The 21,525-nt window shown below is 38.1% G+C and overlaps 1 protein-coding gene across 9 annotated transcripts in view; it reads left to right on the top strand.

Moving 5' to 3' along the window:
• The window catches only part of gramd1bb (GRAM domain containing 1Bb), a 294,278-nt gene that overhangs the window by 140,840 nt on the left and 131,913 nt on the right, over nt 1-21,525 (top strand). The window contains exons 1-2 of one of the 9 annotated variants that reach the window (XM_061972683.2): nt 4,112-4,646; nt 11,449-11,492. The exons of 7 other annotated variants lie outside the window; for them this stretch is intronic. In XM_061972683.2, coding sequence (XP_061828667.1) covers nt 4,632-4,646; nt 11,449-11,492 — 59 coding nt within the window. In that variant the 5' untranslated portion in view covers nt 4,112-4,631. Of the gene's footprint in view, nt 1-4,111; nt 4,647-11,448; nt 11,493-21,525 lie in introns of those variants that run through there. One more of the 9 variants, XM_061972684.2, reaches the window with a different exon arrangement.

Below are 21,525 nucleotides of genomic sequence, written 5' to 3'. Positions count from 1 at the left end.
TTGCATTTTGAGAAACGTTGTTCTTAAACTGTTTGCTCACGCAGTTGTGGACAAAGGGGTGTACCTCGCCCCATCCTTTCTTGTGAAAGACTGAGCATTTTTTGGGAAGCTGTTATACCCAATCATGGCACCCACCTGTTCCCAATTAGCCTGCACACCTGTGGGATGTTCCAAATAAGTGTTTGATGAGCATTCCTCAACTTTATCAGTATTTATTGCTACCTTTCCCAACTTCTTTGTCACGTGTTGCTGGCATCAAATTCTAAAGTTAATGATTATTTGCAAAAAAAAAGAAAAGTTGATCGGTTTGAACGTCAAATATGTTGTCTTTGTAGCATATTCAACTGAATATGGGTTGAAAATGATTTGCAATTCATTGTATTCCGTTTATATTTACATCTAACACAATTTCCCAACTCATATGGAAACGGGGTTTGTAGTTTATATAAATTTGGCCCACCATAAAGCTTATAATACTATCGTTAATTGACGGCGACAAGTGAACAAACGTGTCCTCAGCGCAATGTAACATTCTCGCTAGCGGCTAATGTCCCTCCATAGTGCAAAGCCATTTCCAAGTCAGCAACCCTCACCTCCATGGCAGTAAATAAACTGATTCTTCTAAGTATCGTCACCGGAGAACGAGGAATAGCTAAAAATGTTGCGTAGGAGGCTATGCTAGCCGTTATCCGCTAAGTCAAAGCTCTTGAGGCAGTAGTAGTGTAACGATACCAAGTATGCTATCAATATATGGATACCACAGTGGTTAGACTGATATTTTATCAAAAAAATGTTAGTTTTTGTTTACAAACTCAGGAAATAAGTCAATAGACACAGGAAGGCTTTTAAGCGCAATTTTTTTAATCATAGCCAATAGTCGTTAATAATTTTAACATTGTATTGATATTGTTACACCGACATGTTGTGTTTTTGTCTGATTTATAATTGTGATCAAAAGTTGAATCATTCAATGATCTTGTAAATATGAAGTATCAGCATTGCTATGACTAATACAGGCATGTGATTTGTCTGTCTATATCCGGAAATACGTCTGTTTTATCTTTGTAAAAATATAACAAATTATTTTCCGTTTTTCTTCGTTTTTTCCGACCTACAATGTGTGTTAAAATCTTGATCCGTCTCTCTTTGCCATACCTGCCGACAACTACGGTTTTCCCGTAAAGAGTACGGTTTTTGATAATCCATTCCGGTTAACGGCTGCAGTGGTAAAAACTACAGTTTTCCAATAAAAAATTATTAACCTGAAAATCGAAGTTACTGTACAGAGTAGGCTGACTCATGTGGTTCCTGTGGATGTGAGCACAAGTTTTAATTACTGTAGTGACTGAAATAGTGACATAGTGATTCATTTGGATGAATCACTATATATAATAATGTTTATATAATGATAAAACACTAAAACATCTTTAAATTGTGCTTTGTTTGCTAATTTTTGCATGTTCAATTGCTGAAAAACCAGGAGCTCCGATGGGGGTTGCCTGCTAATACTGCCCCTGTATTTACTTGGTATTGGATCGATACACCCCACCTTCTGCCCATGTGCAGCTGGGATAGGCTCCAGCACCCCCGCGACCCCATAAGGGACAAATGGTAGAAAATGGATGGATCGATACCATAATTTGTACTATCACCCAAAACTAATGTGAAACAGAAAAATAAGTGCTTATTGTATTTTTAGAAATATGTAGATAGAATCTTGTTGCAACAGAAAGTAATCAGATTTTTACAGTAAATTAACAGGTATATTAAGACTAAATTTGAGAAAATATTACAACCGGAAATGACAAAATCTTCGTGCATTTTTATAAATATATTTTCCAAAAATTTGAACTAGATAAAAAAAAAACATTTTCACATTGTCATTATGGGTTATTGTGTAGAATTTTGAGGGGGAAAAAAATCCGAATAAGCAGGAGCAAATAGATGTATGACTTTTTATTTTGCACACATTTTATTTTTTTCATTTCCACTACGCATATATAAATATAAAATACCAAAGTAGTGCAAGTGTAAAACAAAACATTAATTTCATAGTTCTCAATATAAAAATGATGTCTACATGTAAAATGTACACTAAAATAGAGGCAGTAGTGAAGGTAGGCTTTTTTTTTTTTTTTAACAAGTTTCAGCTTTTTTTGGACTGCCCGCTTTAAACCCCATAATGTGGGCGGGGCTGCAACAGCCTGCTGACGTCACCTACGTATTGCGTACTGTGTTTTGGTAGCATCGTCATCCCAAATCCCGTTATCTTCCCGCGGTATTTGAAGGAAGGATGCATTGTTGCAGGTGGTAGCAATACAACTAAAGAAGGTGTCAGCCTGCCTACATTTCCAAATTATATGAGGTGAAACCGAAGAGTAATTGCTTATTGCATTTTTAGAAACATGTCGATAGACTCTTGTTACAACAGAAAGTAACCAGATATTAACAGGTATATGAAGATTAGTTTTGACAAAATGTTACAACCGGAAACGACGAAATATAGCCAAATTGTTCATGCATTTCTTTAAATATATATATATATTTTTAACAAGAGAAAAAAAAAGTTTTCACATTGTCATGATGGGTTATTGTGTGTAGAATTTTGAGGATAAAAAATAATGTATTCCATTTTGGAATATGGCTGTAACATGGGTTCGATCCCCGGCCCCAGGGTCTTTCTGTATGGAGTTTGCATGTTCTCCACGGGACTGCTTGGGTTCCCTCCGGGTACTCCGGCTTCCTCCCACCTCCAAAGACATGCACCTGGGGATAGGTTGATTGGCAACACTAAATTGGCCCTAGTGTGTGAATGCTGTCTGTCTATCTGTGTTGGACCTGCGAGGAGGTAGCGACTTGTCCAGGGTGCACCCCGCCTTCCGCCCGAATGCAGCTGAGCTAGGCTCCAGCACCCCCCGCGACCCCGAAAGGGACAAGCGGTAGAAAATGGATGGATGGATGGATCGATACCATAATTTGTAGTATCACCCAAAACTAATGTAAAACAGAAGAATAAGTGCTTATTACATGTTTAGAAATATGTCGATAGAATCTTGTTACAACAGAAAGTAATCAGATATTAACAGTAAATTAACAGGTATATGAAGACTAGTTTTGAGAAAATATTACAACTGGAAATATGTCAGCAGCCAAATTTTTCAAGCATTTCTATAAATTTATTTTCAAAAAAATGTGAATCCAATCCACTTTATTTATATAGCACATTTAAACAATAAAAATGTTTCCAAAGTGCTGCACAAAAATATTAAAAACACGATTCAAATAGTATCCTTAGCTCCACCAATGACTAAATAAAAACTAAATAAATATAAAACCAATATAAAAATAAATATGATTAAAAATGATTTTAAAGGGTAAAACTAATTAAAACAATAAATAGAAATAAAAATTTAAAAACACAGAGGACCACACAACTCACGCAGTGTTAAAAGCCAGAGAATAAAAGTGGGTCTTAAAAGTGAACAAGAGAAAGAAAAAGAAAAAGCGTTTTCACATTGTCATTGTGGGTTATTGTGTGTAGAATTTTAATGAATTTATTCCATTTTAGAATAAGGCTGGAACATAATGTGGAAAAAGTAAAGCACTGTGAAAACTCTCTGGATATAGTGATACATATAGATTTCAGGCGATATCATTCATCCCTACCATTTACTGCCTCATTGTTGTCAGAGCCCACGCTGCTGATTGCAAAAATGGCCACATGCCACAGTTGTGATCGAACCAACACAAATACGTCACTGATGTTGGCGGTTGAGCGGAAGCTAGTTATCGTCGCAGAGTTACAGCTCTTGTGTGCACAACAAAGTGTCTCGAAAGTCTGCTGCTAATGCTCAGGAACATCTGCCGTGCTGTTTTGTGGTGAGATGTTTGGAGCGAGCCCCTCACACAGCAGGGGTCCAGGCGGAGATGCACACACGCTCAGCATGACGTTGTGACCGTGGTGGTGTAAGTACGCGTCTTGGCGAATGTAGGTCACGGTCTTAACCAGGGTAGTTATGTCTGAAAATTATGAATTTGGTGACGTAGCCACAGCCTAGTTTCCGCTGCTGAAGGAGGGAGGGATGGAGAGAGGCCGAGGGGGAGGGAGCTTGATGAAGCCGAGAGGGAATGAAAGGAAATGAAGGACCACCCTTACCGAGCACAGCCATTCTGTGTGAGCCTACCAAAGGGGCCTTCCCACACACACACCATAGCCAACCGGCCAATCAGAGCGCTCGCATCCTTGAGCCATCCTCCCCTCGTGCGACTGCTCATCCATGCCTCAGCGGCTCACATTTGAGCTGATGAGGACTGAAACGAGGCTGTGGACCGCCTCAGCGCCTAAAACCTGTTTGTTTTTTTTCAAAAGGCTAATAGTACCAATAACACATTCAGGATGAAGTCCATGGATGTAAGGACGCTGAGATAGTCCGGACGCCTTTCTCCCAGGCGAGTCACTCCTTGTGGACTTTTTTGGATTCTCCGTGTGTTTTTGTGCCCCTGGAACTGAATGTGGCGAGGGGAGGTAACGAGGCGCGGCGGCGATGTTTTCCGAAAGAACGGGATTGAAGTGATTGAAGAGAGGCCATGAGAGCGAGGCGAGGGACCAGGATGGTGTCCACCTGTTCGCCATGCACCAGCAGAAGGTCAGGTTGGATGTCACTTACCCTTTTATTACCTGCAGGGTGCATCACTTGCCATCTGTACTCATGTGTGGGCTACCTTGGAATACAACGCCTTATTAGTTTTCCTTGCGTAATGTGTCGTAATCTCTAAAAAAAAAAAACCCCACCAAATATTACAAGCCTTTTTTTAAAACGCGGTCATTTTTATTATTGTATTATTGTGACACAATATTATTCATTTTCTCGCTTAAAGTTGTCCCGCTCTTTACTTTGCTTTTTCTACTGCACTTTTTATGCATTACACGCAACTTCTTGTTTTGATTTTCTCCGCAGCCCGTCTAAGCAGTCGGCTCTCGTTTTATGGCGCCCTCTGGTGGCTGCTGCTGACGGTCATGCAATACGTTCGTGCCTCAGTTGCCTCTCGCTGTTTTTTAAATGGTCCACATGTGACGACCGTTAATAAATTCCCGTATTAGTGCACTGCTGACTCATCTCAAGGCCTCTGGTGCAACTCACATCCGTTCATCAGCAAATCAGTCCTGCTGATTACGCTAATGTTGATGTCTTCTGTCCCATCAGACCCAGAGTTAATGCACTTTGATTTTTTTTTTGCATGCATGCACTCTTGTCCACAGGGGTGACAATAGTGGCGCGCTATACGTCATGAATCGCCTTTCTCTTCGTTAGATCTACATTTTTAATTGTATTTATTGTAACGATAAGTATGGAAGTCTGAAAACATCCATCCTTCGTGTCAGACAATATCCATCTCTCAGCTGCCGCCCTTCCTCATAGACATGATGAATTTCCCCCTCAGTTGCTGCAAAGGGACCACAGAGTCCGTTTGCATAGCTCGCCTCCGCCTTGTAAGAGAAAATACTATCTTTGGCCACGGCAAAATATCCCTACCGTTCCGAATCTCACGTTGTCTACATCATTTGTAGTTGACTGTGGCCATTTGATCATTTATACTGGCAGATGTTAAAGGTCATGTAATAATGTTTTGGAGATGTGTCGTCAAATCTAGCGTCGATGCCGGAATTTAGACAGTTTAAAAGTGTTTTAGTAAAGTCTTATGGAAACACGAAATTCTGTGTTTGTAGCATTAATGCTAATTGACGGTGGAGAAAGCACTATTGTGTGCTTGACTTTTTTGTATTAATGTCGTATATTACATACAAACTAGGGATGGGTACTGAATTTGTTACTTTTATAGGCACCGACTGAATTCCATCGGTACTACACGGTAACAATTCAAATAAAATCAAAAAGTGCCCTATTTCGATACGTTTGTTGCTCGTGCAGACTATGAGCCCGCTCAAACTCTTGGTCGGGAAACAAGCACCCAGTCTTTCTGCCTCTAGGTAAATTTACAATTTGTCATGCCAACAAAGCAAGTACCGTATTTCCTTGAATTGCCGCCGGGGCGGTAATTAATTTAAAACTTCTCTTCTCACTCCGGCGCTTACCAAAGGCATGCGGTAAATGCAAGCATGCGCTATTTATTTTAAAACCTCTTCTCATTCCGGCGCTTACCAAAGGCATGCGGTTAATTTAGGCCTGCGCTTTGAGTGTGATGTAAGGATACCATCATGAAAAGCACATTTAATTAAAAAAAACGTTATTATGGTCTTACCTTTACTTATAAATGAAGTCCATGCGCAGCTCCTTCTGACCAAAAGCATCCTTAACTTGTTTATAGAAGTCTTACTTATCTTTCTTCAGTTTTAAAAGTCTCTCTGTCTCGATGGAGATATTCCTTTAATTATTACCTCCTGCTTCGATTGAAAGTCCAGTTTAGAAAACTGTTTTATTTTAGATATGTAATCCTCCATGTTAAAAGTGCAAGCGAGAGGAAAAAATAAATAATCGCTGCTCACTGTTGCATCTTGTTGTTACTTCTTCTGCAGCCGAGTAGTCGAAAGAAGGATCACAAGCGCCTTCTACCACCAGGAGGCGGGAGTCATTTAATGACTCATATTTGACACACGCAGCTACGGTATATTAATAAAACATAGCTGCTTACTGTTCTTTTTAGCATATTCAATAGCTTGGACCTTAAATCCTACTGAATAGCTCTTAATCTTATTCCCTTTATGCGATTTTAAATTATTGAAATCAGCCTCCTCCATTTTGAAAATGATGACAGGTGAAGTGTCACTCGTGACGTGACGAGTTTGACCCGGCGGAAATTCTAGGCATATGCTAATTACTTTGCGAAACGAGTTTGACCCGGCGGAAATTCTAGCGATGGGCTAATAATAATAATATTTTGCTAAATGAGTTTGACACGGCGTTAATCCTGAGCCGGCGGTAATGCTAAGCATGCGCTAATTATTTTGCAAAACGAGTTTGACCCGGCTGTAATTCTAGGCATGCGCATACTATATACCCGGCGGCAATTCAAGGAAATACGGTATGCCTGATAGAAAACCCTCAAATGTAAAAAGTAAGGCTCCACTTTTCCACAATGTGCGAGCTCGGTGCTAAATTCCATTGGATTTGCCATATACATGCTACTGATTAGCATTAGCGATTTTACATGGCGATTTTAACATCTCCAAAGTTAGTAATTAATGCTACGACTAAGCCAGTGGTTCTTAACCTTGTTGAAGGTACCAAACCCCACCAGTTTCATACACACATTCACCGAACCCTTCTTTAGTGAAAAATATATATATATTTTTTTTTTTTTCAAATTCAAGACAAAGTTATATGTTGTTGTTTTTTTAATAGTGCACAAAATGAACCGTGCATGAACTTCACCTTGTTCAAAGAACAAAACCAACACAGTGCATGAACTCACAACAAATTACACACTTGCAAATCAGATGGAAAATTAGAGGGAGCTATGTTTCGGGGTATGCATAATACTCAGACTTCTTTTTTATTGTCATTAAAATTTTTACTTTACAGTACAGATACGCCGATAGGGAGAAGTTTTTATTTACACGATTGATTGATTGATTGAATGAAACTTTGATTAGTAGATTGCACAGTACAGTACACATTCCGTACAATTGACCACTAAATGGTAACACCCGAATAAGTTTTTTAACTTGTTTAATTAAGTTGGGGTCCACGTTAATCAATTCATGAGTCTGGTGTGTCTTGACCGCTGCGGCGGAGGCTCTGCCGAACCCCTGAGGCCGACTCACCGAACCCCTTGGGTTCAATCAAACCCAGGTTAAGAACCACTGGACTAAGCTGTACATTACAATCACACAGCCGGTGTGTAATAAGTACAGTATAAATACTTAGTAGGTCTAGTAGGATTAAATTGGCTCATTCAGCTTCATGGCAAAGACTACTTTCTGGATAAGTAATAAACTGTAGTCTGCACACTACTGTCCTTTAAGGTCTTGGAATTGCTACTGCATGCAAAGTCTACTATATAACTGTTAAATGGTAAATTATAAAAATGATTTTTTTTTTATGACACAATTACCATTTTTTCAGACTTGAACACACACAAATGTGCCAACAATTAGTACTGTCTGTGTCGATTCCCAGTTACCAGGAATCGGCACCTCATTGGTTGAAAAGTGAAAGGTACCCATCCCTACATACAACAACGTAATATTAATGAGTGGGACAGGAGCACACAAACGTTAGCATAGCTATGATAGCCTATTTGTTGAAAAAAAACAAAATGATCCAACTTAAAGGTCTTAGTAATCTAGCTGCCTGACACATACAGTGGAACCTCAATTCACAAACTTAATTGGTTCTTGAAGCGGGTTTGTAAACAGAAAAGTTTGTATGCTGAAGTAAATGTCTCCTTAAGGAACAATGTAAACATGACAAAAGTCCATATTTTAGTAAAAGTTTGTACGCTTTGAACATAGTATAGAGCGCTCTATACAATACTGTATATCCAACAAACATAACAAGGGGGTGGTGGATCAACTTTCTATTTAATAACAAAATCAAAACAAGAACTAGCTGATTAGAACTTTCCTCATTTGCAGCCGCCCTGCCGACACACGCACAAACTGTCACTAGCCCTGTGGTGCACTCACAGTTTGAATTCACAAAACTCCTTAACTTTAACAGCCAGGTCGCGACAATGATTAGGAATAGATAAATAATATCCAGTATGTTGTCGGGTAATCTTCTTTGCGTGCAGTGAAAGGGAGAGGGAGGAGGGAAGGCAGTGTTGACAACGCCATGGATACCTTCTGAATAACTTGTCCATGTGCTTTCTTGGAATCATATTAATCTAGCACAACCAGAAAATGTATGTTAAAAAAAAAAAAGGCTAAAAAAAAAAAGCACACCAAGTATAATTTAGCAGAGAGTAGGCCTCTCACAATGGATGTGCTGCCGGTTACAAAATGGTTGCACTTCAGGCACACAATGGGCGCATGAAATTCTCATACACCAGGGGTGTCAAACGTACAGCCCGCGGGCCGGATCAGGCCCGCAAACAGGTTTGATCTAACCCATGGGATGAATTTGCTAAGTATAAAAATGAGCCGAAATTTTTGAATGAAAGAAATTGCTGTTCTAAATGTGTCCACTAGATGTCACAATAGCAATTATTTGTATCTTTGTAGATGATGCTACATATGTTAAAAAAAAAAATGAACCACATGATGTTAGTACACTAGTCGGAAAATGAGCAAACTACATAAATAACATCCTGTAATTTTGATTTTGATTTTTTTTTTTTATCTTGATAGATTGAAAATTAACACCAATGAGTTGACTGATGAACATTATCACATACTTTGAAAGTAGAATTAACGACAAATAAAGATAGAATACTATTAACCGCAACATGTAAGTGTAAACAACACTTACATGTGTAACAACATTATGATTTGTACATTTCCAGAATGTGCTTGTTCTATTTTTAAACAAAGAAAACAATATGAAGTTGTCTTTATTTTGAAGTTATCGTCCGGCCCACTCGGGAGTAGATTTTTCTCCATGTGACCCCCGATCTAAAATGAGTTTTGACGCCCCTGTCATACACTGAGACAAGGTTCAGACACCAAAGTATATTTTAATCGGTTTGTGATTCGTCAATCGAAAAGTTTGTATAATGAGGTGTTCGTAAATCAAGAGTCCACTGTAATTGGAAGAGCTTTTTGGCAAAGCATTTTTTACCCCTCCATTAAGTGGTGGGCTCATCCAAAAAAAAAAATATATATATATATATAAAAAATAATTATTATTATTGGTAAACTAGTTAACAATTCAAATACATCATGATTAAGTAAATAAATGAAGAACAATTTAATTATCTAAGTATTTAAAAAAATATATATTAAAAAGAGATTAAGTGTTCATAAATTATGTTAAAAAGAAAATAGTTACCTAGAAAAAAAAAATCTAACGTTTGATTAAATGTAGACAATGGTAGTTGTCTTACACTATCCTCCATGAGCCAAGAAGAAGAAGTATCATATACTGTATTACAGTAAAGAGGATTCTTATGGCCCTAATTCACATGACACATGAAACGAGACGAATATATATATATATATATATATATATATATATATATATATATATATATATATATACCGTAATTTCCGGACTATAAGGCGCACCTGACTATAAGCCGCACCAGCTAAATTTAGGGGAAAATACAGATTGCTCCATATATAAACCGCACCCGACTATAAGCCGCAGGCGTTTTGATGTGTAATTACCGTAGTATATAGGGGTTCCTGCTACCACGGAGGGGATTGTCGGGACAGAGATGACTGTTTGGGAACGCAAAGCGTCCCATTTATTAACAATAAATCTTTCAATCATTCAATCAAACTTTCACATCTTTGACATGGCGAACAGCATTCGTGCAGAGTACAAATAATACAACGGTGCAAAGTAATACAAAGTGCTCGCCTGTAACACGGCAGTAAAAGTGCAGTCCCGCGGCCTTTTACGTTATCAAAATAACCAGCCTACTACCGGTATATGAAAAGTCAGTCTTTAATCATTATGTCATCGTCTTCCTCCTGCGTACTAAAACCACCGAAATCCTCTTTGTCGGTGTCGGAGAAGAACAGGTCCAAAATGGCGTCGTCAGCCACTCTCTCTCCTTTGTTCTCGCTCTCAAAACCTTCCTCTTCGTCAGTGGAATCAACGGCTCCGGCTTCGTCAGCCGTTTCCATATTGAGGGTATTTGCATGAACACTTCCTTCGCGCAAACTGTCGCTGACGCTCTCCTACTCTTTGTTTTGCTCTCGTTACCTGGCGCTAGATGTCTGCCTCGGTCTCGCACATCCTCGGTAGTGCGCACCCCTGGTTACCGTAAGCCGTAGAAAAGCCGCACCATTGTATAAGCTGCAGGGACCAGAATGAGGGGAAAAAGTAGCGGCTTATAGTCCGGAAATTACGGTATATATAATCTACCAAAGTCAGTGTAAAAATGATCCCTTTTGCACAAGGTTCACTTGTGGGGTAAAACCGTAGGAAAGCATGGCAATGACTGACGTTATCAAGTGTCACTGTAAAAATGGATTAGGTGGAGTGATTCACGATGTATGTGGGCGGTTGGTATTGAATCACTGGAGTAAAAGGCCTGTGTTACTTTGTACTGTAGAACATGCACCGGAACACAAAATGCATGTCATTGTGCGTGACATCTTACTCAGACATGAGTGAAAATGGGCTTTTTCACTGAATATGAGCTGTGATTCGACCAGAGCTGCAACAATGTATCTGCTAAAATGTAACCATTTATTAGGCTTTGGTTTTTGTGTCTAAATCTGTGTGATGACTCAATATCAGCTTTGTTGATTGCAAGTGAATACTTTGATTATGAACCAAAGCCTTTCATTTACATGTGTTGTACCTTCACTGATAGGCCAAGCAAAAGAAGTGGAAGCAACTGATATGGAAACCACAAAGGTAGGCTATAATGACACTCCATACATGGGCACTCGTGCAGTCATAAAGCAGATAGATACCTGGTGCTTGACTGCATCATGAAACGATGCTGTTAGAGCAGGGCTGTCAGAAAGTTGTTCCACTGAGGGCCGCACCAGTGCTAGAGACTTTTTGATACTTTTCAATTTTGGTGAATGGTAAAGGTGCCGGTGATCCAAAAGGATCTGTAATTAAAGTGTTAAAAATAAGTATATATTTTTTTTACTTTCAACACTTAAATATCTATTGGTCAACTTCTGAGTTTTTTTACATTTATTATGTTTTATGCCCTTCTTTTCCCCCCAAAAAACCCTGTTGTATGGCAGAAACACAAAATATACAATATTTTTCACAAAATATTTTTCAAAGTGGAATATTTTCTGTGAAGTAATTGAACCCTTAAATAGGTAAAGTATTCATAACAACATTGCTTTATTATTTTTTGAACAATGACTGTTAAAAAACAATCCAACTTATGGTCTCGGGATCCAAAAGGCCCCACTCATAAGTGTTAAAATTAGAGATGTTGGATAATATCGGCCTGCCGATATTATTGGCCGATAAATGCGTTAAAATGTAATATCGGAAATTATCGGTATCGTTTTTTTTATCGGTACCTTTTTTTTTTTTTTTTTTTTTTTTTTTTATTAAATCAACATAAAAAACACAAGATACACTTACAATTAGTGCACCAACCCAAAAAACCTCCCTCCCCCATTTACACTCATTCACACTCATTCACACAAAACGGTTGTTTCTTTCTGTTATTGATATTCTGGTTCCTACATTATATATCAATATATATCAATACAGTCTGCAAGGGATACAGTCCATAAGCACACATGATTGTGCGTGCTGCTGGTCCACTAATAGTACTAGCCTTTAACAGTTAATTTTACTAATTTTCATTATGTTTTACTATCTTTTTTATTCTAGAAAATGTTTTTAATTTATTGATCTTATTTTATTTATTTATTTTTTAAAGTACCTTATCTTCACCATACCTGGTTGTCCAAATTAGGCATAATAATGTGTTAATTCCACGACAGCATATATCGGTTGATATCGGTATCGGTAATTAAAGAGTTGGACAATATTGGAATATCAGATATCGGCAAAAAGCCATTATCGGACATCCCTAGTTAAAATAAAAGCCAAATCAATCTTCTTTTTACTAACGCTTAACTAATCAACTTCAGATCTATCCGTTGAATATAAGATTTTATTATTTTTTGATTTTATTCATTTTATTTTGAAAGTCAAAAACTGCCTGCATAGCAGCTGTGTGTTATCAGTGTCTATATTGCAACATTTTAAAGCTCTTTTGTTTTAATTTTGATGGTTTTTTTTGTTTTTTTTGCCAGCAACTTCAGGGTTCCACGTTCGATTCCCGCTAATTCCATCCTAGTCACTGCCGTTGTTCACCCAGTGTCACCCACACTGGTTTAAATGTAGCTTCAAAGATGATGTAAAGTGCTATGATATAATTCGCTTGATTTTTAGTAATTTCTGCAAGATGGCCACAGGTTGGCTTGCATAGTGTCACCGAAAGGTCAATTGTAAGTCAAAAAACCAAAAGTCGCATATGACAACTATTGATCGGCACGATACAACTCATAACCATCAACATTCCTTAGACGTCTACTCTATAGAGATTTCTGTTATCGAAAGTTTTCCTCCAGTGCGAAGGCTTTCCATATTTCATCACTGCCGAAATGGCTTGAAAGTGGCGAGGCTTTGTTGCTTTGTCTCCGCAGTGACGCAGACCATTCACGGCAGACTCAAAATAGCTCGAGTGGCGTCCTTGTCGGTAGTGCTTTGTGGCTGATAATAGCATAGCAACCAAATCAAGACAAATTTATAAGTCAGTGTTTGCACCTCTTTGGGATTTTGGCTTTACGGTTTCCTTGGTGACTTCAGGAAAGGGGGACTGGGCGGATCCAAATTTGGCCCTGGACTTAATCAGCAGGCTGGGTCGTCAATGCGGAAACTGAGTGAAAAGTAGGAGTCGGTCAATAGTCCTTAGCCCGTATCTTCAGTTACTTGTGAAATACAGTATATTCATTGTCTACCTTATAGACTCAGCACTGTTATAATTCTGAAATAGCTGTTATCCATTGTGTTCCAAATGTGTTTTTTTTTTTTAAATATTACTTGGTTTATGACTTTTTAAACACACTTGTGGTTGAAGTTGTGACCTTTTTTTTTTCTTTTCTTTTTAAATATTTTACTTGTTGGAGGCAGCTATTTGCGGTTCTAACGTTGTTGTTTTTGTTTTTTTGTTTTTTAAATGCACTGTAGCACTTTGAGGTTGTTTGTTCAATGTAAAGTGCTTTTACAAATAAAATCTATTATTATTATTATTATTATTGCTTCATTGCAAAGTGGTTATATGAGGACGTATTCTTAACAGGAAAATAGTTATTAGCAAACGAGTAAAAATATTAAAATACATCATGATTAATTAAATTTAGGAAAAAAAACATCTAATTGAGGTATTTAAGAAAATGCATTCATAAGGAAATTAATTATTGGTAAACTCGTTAACAATTCAAATAAATCATGATTAAGTAAATAAATTCAGAAGAAAACATCTAATTATTTAGGTATTTAAAAAAAATACATTCATAAAGAAAATAATTATTGGTAAACTAGTTAACAATTCAAATACATCATGATTAAATAAATGTAGAATAACAATTTAATTATCTAATTATTTAAAAAAAAATTATATTAAAAAGAGATTAAGTGTTCATAAATTACATTAAAAAGAAAATAATTATCTAGAAGAAAAAAAAATTCTAACGTTTGATTAAATGTAGACAATGGTAGTTGTCTAACGCCATCCTCCATGAGCCAAGAAAAAGAAGTATCATATATTACAGTAAAGAGAATTCATATGGCCCCAATTCACATGACACATGAAACGAGACGAATGAGGCGGGGGCGCACCAGCCACTTTAGCCGCCACATGGCAGTGTTGAATATCTTAAAATGTGTTTTGTGGCAATTCCGACTTTGACCACGGCATCAGTTGCTATGCAGAGTGGCGCGTTCCATCATTTTCAGCAGACTGCATTGCAAAAATATTAACCCCCCCTCTTCCTCTCACGTGGGATCTACCCAGGAATGGGGCCAAATGAATCCCTTCCCCACTGTAAGTTTATTTCCGAACGTTTCCGGAAAAAAATTGCGTTGACATTTGTCTTCAAGATTTTAAACAGTTTTCAAAAGATATAGTGACACTTGTGGAGAGGGTGGGGTGTGGTTTCATTTGCAATCTGAGAACGCCTCCACAAACAGATAACTTGCAAATATACACAGAAAGTAGGTTATAAATGTGATTGTGGAGTATAATGTACACTAAACATATCCAATACATATTATCTGGACTACAAGAAAATGTCTTAAATATAGAATCATCCCAAAAAATATTAATATAGGTCCCCTCTAAAGGCCACTCTCACACACACAGCCTCTACTGCTTGGCACTATGGGTCAAATGCAGAGAATAATTTCGCCACACCTAGTGTGTGTCCGACAATCATTGGTACTTTAACTTACTTGTTTCTAAATGTAATTTCATATGAATGGAACAGAGCAATGACAGCATTAGGACATTTTTCCCTTAACTGTAAGCATGAACACTATGATTCCAGTTACAGTATAGGCCAAACTTCAATCAGCACCTTCAATTGGGACCTATCACCACAAACTGATGACTCTTGTGTCGTGACGAGAGATTTTTTTATTTTTTTTGTATATTTTTTTTAGCGGTGCCATAGAGTATTGGAGGAGGAGCTCAAGGTCAGGATGTGATGAGTCACTGATGTGCTGCATAACAGCTTGAGCCGCAGGTAAAGACAGAAAACACGGTGGCATTGTGTGGCCTTGCTTTTGTACAGTCAACGTGTGTGTGAGTGTGTGCGTGCACGTCTGTTTGTGTGTGTGTGTGTGTGCCACAAACATGCAAATTATTATCAAAAAACTTCATGGAAAATGCATATTCCATTCCTTTTTTTGCACACACTGTGTGAAATGCATACAGTATGTTTGTTTCAGTAGTTAAATGCACTCCAAATGGCACTGACAAAAAAACTAAGAGACAATGTGGAGCAAAATTAATTATTTCCATCTGTTATCCCTGGGCAGGCAAACAAAAGCAATAAAACAATTTATAGTATCATCACTACAAACAAACTCTTGGCCTGTCTCCACCCACCCACACACACACACACACACACACACACTAACACACAAGGCTGAATGTTTTAAAAGAGTACAGTATCCTAAAAAACAAAACAAAGTAATACAAAAGTGGGAAATAGATTAGATTAGATAGAACTTTGATTCCCTTGGTGTGTGCCTTCAAGCAAATGAAGGTTCCAGTAGCAGCAACACCGTATACAGTATACAAGAGGGTGGCAATAACAGCACAACACACAAAGGGATTGTGTATACCGTATTTTTCGGACTATACGTCGCAGTTTTTTTCATAGTTTGGCCGGGCTCCAGTGCGATTTATGTTTTTTTTCTTCTTTATTATGCATTTTCGGCAGGTGCGACTTATACTCCGAAAAATACGGTAAATAAAATGAAACAATAGAGTGAACACACAAAAGAAAAAACAACTGTTAATACATCCATCCATCCAAATACTGTTTTTATCGTTAGGGTCACAGGGAAGCTGAGCCTGTCCCAGCTGACTTTTGGGGGAGAGGAGCGGTATTGCCAGTTATCGCAGAGCACGGGGATAACATGCTGAGACATACAACCGGGAAAAAAAATGTACATCTGTATGTTTAGTAATAAATAACCCTTTTGCACCCCTAGGGCCCGAATTGGGCATTAACTACATGTGCTCCTTGTGTGATATTATTTAGTTTAAGGTTCAAAATCAAACATTTTGCTAGGGTTCGTTTCACAATGTTGTTTTCTATTTTTGTGGGTTTTTTTACTAGAAACTTCAATTGCCTTTTTTTTGTAACATTGTTAAAATATGATATAAAAAAAGTGTACACACTTCCTCTAAAGAAATGTTCTTCCCCATTGATTCCTATTTTAACTGCTATTTTTAAACAGATTATATTTCGGGTACATTACTATAGTTTTTCCTGGAAACCAAATTAATCTCATTTAAAAAAAATATATATATTTTGGTGTATTTGTACCCCTTATAAGAGAGCGTTGGTGAGTGTAAATGAGGTGTGTGTGTGTAATATGTGCGATGGGTCAAAGGCAGAGAATAATTTCACCACACCTAGTGTGTGTGACAATCATTGGTACTTTAACTTTAACTTTATATTTGTGTGTGTGTATATATATACAAACCCCGTTTCCATATGAGTTGGGAAATTGTGTTAGATGTAAATATAAACGGAATACAATGATTTGCAAATCATTTTCAACCCATATTCAATTGAATGCACTATAAAGACAAGATATTTGATGTTCAAACGCATAAACTTTATTTTTTTTGCAAATAATAATTAAGTTAGAATTTTATGGCTGCAACACGTGCCAAAGTAGTTGGGAAAGGGCATGTTCACCACTGTGTTACATGGCCTTTTCTTTTAACAACACATTTGGGAACTGAAGAGACACATTTTTTAAGCTTCTCAGGTGGAATTCTTTCCCATTCTTGCTTGATGTACAGCTTAAGTTGTTCAACAGTCCGGGGTCTCCGTTGTAGTATTTTAGGCTTCATAATGCGCCACACATTTTCAATGGGAGACAGGTCTGGACTACAGGCAGGCCAGTCTAGTACCCGCACTCTTTTACTATGAAGCCACGTTGATGTAACACGTAGCTTGGCATTGTCTTGCTGAAATAAGCAGGGGCGTCCATGGTAACGTTGCTTGGATGGCAACATATGTTGCTCCAAAACCTGTATGTACCTTTCAGCATTAATGGCGCCTTCACAGATGTTTAAGTTACCCATGTCTTGGGCACTAATACACCCCCATACCATCACAGATCCTGACTTTTCAATTTTGCGCCTATAACGATCCGGATGGTTCTTTTCCTCTTTGGTCCGGAGGACACAACGTCCACAGTTTCCAAAAACAATTTCAAATGTGGACTCGTCAGACCACAGAACACTTTTCCACTTTGTATCAGTCCATCTTAGATGAGCTCAGGCCCAGCGAAGCCGACGGCATTTCTGGGTGTTGTTGTTAACGGTTTTCGCCTTGCATAGGAGAGTTTTAACTTACACTTACAGATGTAGCGACCAACTGTAGTTACTGACAGTGGGTTTCTGAAGTGTTCCTGAGCCCATGTGGTGATATCCTTTACACACTGATGTCGCTAGTTGATGCAGTACAGCCTGAGGGATCGAAGGTCACAGGCTTAGTTGCTTACGTGCAATGATTTCTCCAGATTCTTTGAACCCTTTGATGATATTGCGGACCGCAGATGGTGAAATCCCTAAATTCCTTGCAATAGCTGGTTGAGAAAGATTTTTCTTAAACTGTTCAACAATTTGCTCACGCATTTGTTGACAAAGTGGTGACCCTCGCCCCATCCTTGTTTGTGAATGACTGAGCATGTCATGGAATCTACTTTTATACCCAATCATGGCACCCACCTGTTCCCAATTTGCCTGTTCACCTGTGGGATGTTCCAAATAAGTGTTTGATGAGCATTCCTCAACTTTATCAGTATTTATTGCCACTTTTCCCAACTTCTTTGTCACGTGTTGCTGGCATCAAATTCTAAAGTTAATGATTATTTGCAAAAAAAAAATTGTTTATCATTTTGAAAATCAAATATGTTGTCTTTGTAGCATATTCAACTGAATATGGGTTGAAAATGATTTGCAAATCATTGTATTACGTTTATATTTACATCCAACACAATTTCCCAACTCGTTTGGAAACGGGGTTTGTATATGTATCCATGTATACAAGTGTATATATGTAAACATGTATCTATGTATGCATGTGTATGTATATATATATGTATGTAAACATGTATGTGTATGTATATATGTATATATATATGTATGTATATATGTATATATATGTATGTATTGTATATGTATGTATGAGTATGCATGTGTATGTATGTGTATGTATGTGTATGTATGTATACATATGTATATGTGTATACATGTGTATAAGTATATATTATATATGTATATAATATATATATGTATATATTATAAATATGTATACATACACATGTATGTGTATATATGTTATATATATTTTACATACATATGTGTATTTTTGTATATGCATTTGTGTGTATGTATTTATGTGTGTGCGTGTGCCATGGTAGCCTCAATATAGAGGCAACTTGTACTTTAAGGCAGATATTTGTTGTCTAAAATAATCCTGATCAGAATTTTCAAATGTTCTCTTCTTTTACTGTTACAATTAGGATATCTATGTGGATTTGATTGTTAGTCTATTTTCATCTCTCTGCTACTAAAGCAGGAAATGGAAGCCCTCTCCTCCACCCACTCACACTATTTAGTTTTTGGTTTTTTTTATAAATGAGAGCTTTGATGTCAGCGCTTTGTTCTTTTATTCATGCAACATGTGGCAGTCACACGGCATGCAGGCCGTCTGGATTGGACGTCAGCACTTTTTGTGGAATGGACCTGATGCTATTGGACATTTACTTTCTTATGCTCTGTCACATCATCACTGACATGTCTTGCCCTCTAAGTGTGTGTGTGTGTGTGTGTGTGTGTGTGTGTGTGTGTGTGTGTGTGTGTGTGTGTGTGTGTGTGTGTGTGTGTGTGTGTGTGTGTGTGTGTGTGTGTGTGTGTGTGTGTGTGTGTGGGTGTGGGTGTGGGTGTCCACATTGTGCATTCTCTCAGCTGTGTGCACTGCAGAGTGCAGAATAATTCCTGCATGCTCGGTTTGACAATAAACAAAACAGTCACATGACCGCCCATGCAGTTCTCCCTCTGGGTAGACGGTTGCATGTGGAAATCACCTGACTTCTGCCGTCCAATCCCGTAAAACCAGGGTCGGAAGGATTAACCCAGATTATCTGGCAATGCTAATTTTACGAAGACATGGGAAAAAAAAAAAACAATCTATGGGTCAAATTAGGGTTAAATGAACGCTAAAGAAAATGAGGAAAGTAGAAATGGAAGTCAGCATGTGAGAGTTCACCTTGTAGGACAGTAAGAACCCAAACATGATAGTGATAGCCAGCAGGGGGCGTCAGTGAGGACATAAACACTGTTAAGGAGCTGTCCATTCAGCACCACTCCTGCAGTATACATGACACACATGCACACTTCACTTTCTTATGTTATCCATATTTCTCTGCTTTTGTCAGTGCACATAACAGTCAACTCGTGCATGGATATTAGCAAAGACAGCTGCAGTCACTGCTTATTTGTTTGAGAATAAATGAGGTGCACCTTGACTGCAGCTATTTGCTCTTTTTGCTTGGTTGGCACTCCTTGCACCACCAGCGAGGTGGACGCCAGATGGAGGCCGCGCTAGACGACCTGCGGCGCTCTTGCTTACTTCAAAATCTCTCGCTGCGTCACGCTGCCATCTTGTCCTCCTTACTTTCCTCCCCCTGCTGTCTCCCGCCAGGCTACCAGAACAGGAGCGCGGCCTCGTGTCTGCTCTGTAGAGACTGGAGAGTCTCACTGATACTCTCATCCAGGTTCACATTACCTTCTGTGGAGTCATGCTCTCTGGGGCCACAAAGCAGCCTCCCGTTGCAATCTCCACTTCTTTAGCCAGCAAACTTACCTGCGGAATGCTTCCAAATAGTGCAAAATTCGCCTCGACTGCTTTTAAAATGAGTTACGCAAAATACATAGCCTGTTGGATGGGATTGTTGCCACTTCTGGCAGTGCTGTGCTGCTGCAAGATCACACGTCACCATCTGAGAAGTATGCAAACACACATCCATACTGACGAACACCAAATGTTGGATCTGCACCAGTGTTTCACATTCAGGCACAAACTGCTGCTGCGTAAACAAAAAAAAACGAAGTGACAGAACAAGAGAATTAATTTGTATTTTGCCACATATTTATTTAGATTTTGATTTTTTTTTGCTGACATTTTGTCTGCCAAATGACATGCATACGTGTAATGGACACTTAAGGAAATCAGACTTTGACGTTATCTAGTCTCCTAATTTTTACGTTTATTTATAACTTTTCTATGTATAATAGTTTATTGTATGTAAGTGCCCTAACTGCTTGGAATCTTCAGCAAAATACACAATTTGTGTGAGTAAAATCTTGCGATCTGCATGTACAACAATAACCATTTTTCCGATTTTCTTACAATTTCTACAAAGAAACGTTTTTGGTTTTGTTTTGTTTTACAAAAAAAAGGATGTTATCATACTTTCAAAAATGTATTTCAAAATAAATGTATCATTTATTTTTTAGTGCAGTCAAATGATACATTTAAAAAATGTGATTCATACTTTTGAATCAAAGGTATTACTCACTGGCATAATGTAAATTAACTTAAAGGGGAACATTATCACAATTTCAGAATTGTTAAAACCATTAAAAATCAGTTCCCAGTGGCTTATTATATTTTTCGAAGTTTTTTTCAAAATTTTACCCATCACGCAATATCCCTAAAAAAAAGCTGCAAAGTGCCTGATTTTAACCACTCGTCCATTTTCCTGTGACGTCACATAGTGAAGCCAACACAAACAAACATGGCGGAAAGAACAGCAAGCTATAGCAACATTAGCTCGGATTCAGACTCAGATTTCAGCGGCTTAAGCGATTCAACAGATTACGAATGTATTGAAATGGATGGTTGTAGTGTGGAGGCAGGTAGCGAAAATGAAATTGAAGAAGAAACTGAAGCTATTGAGCCATATCGGTTTGAACCGTATGCAAGCGAAACCGACGAAAACGACACGACAGCCAGCGACACGGGAGAAAGCGAGGACGAATTCGGCAATCGCCTTCTAACCAACGATTGGTATGTGTTTGTTTGGCATTAAAGGAAACTAACAACTATGAACTAGGTTTACAGCATATTAAATACATCTGGCAACAAAA

Source organism: Nerophis lumbriciformis, linkage group LG17 (genome assembly GCF_033978685.3).
Source record: "Nerophis lumbriciformis linkage group LG17, RoL_Nlum_v2.1, whole genome shotgun sequence".
Lineage (NCBI taxonomy): Eukaryota > Metazoa > Chordata > Actinopteri > Syngnathiformes > Syngnathidae > Nerophis > Nerophis lumbriciformis.
Note: the sequence above shows the minus strand (reverse complement) of the source record. Positions and strands in the feature narration are given on the sequence as shown.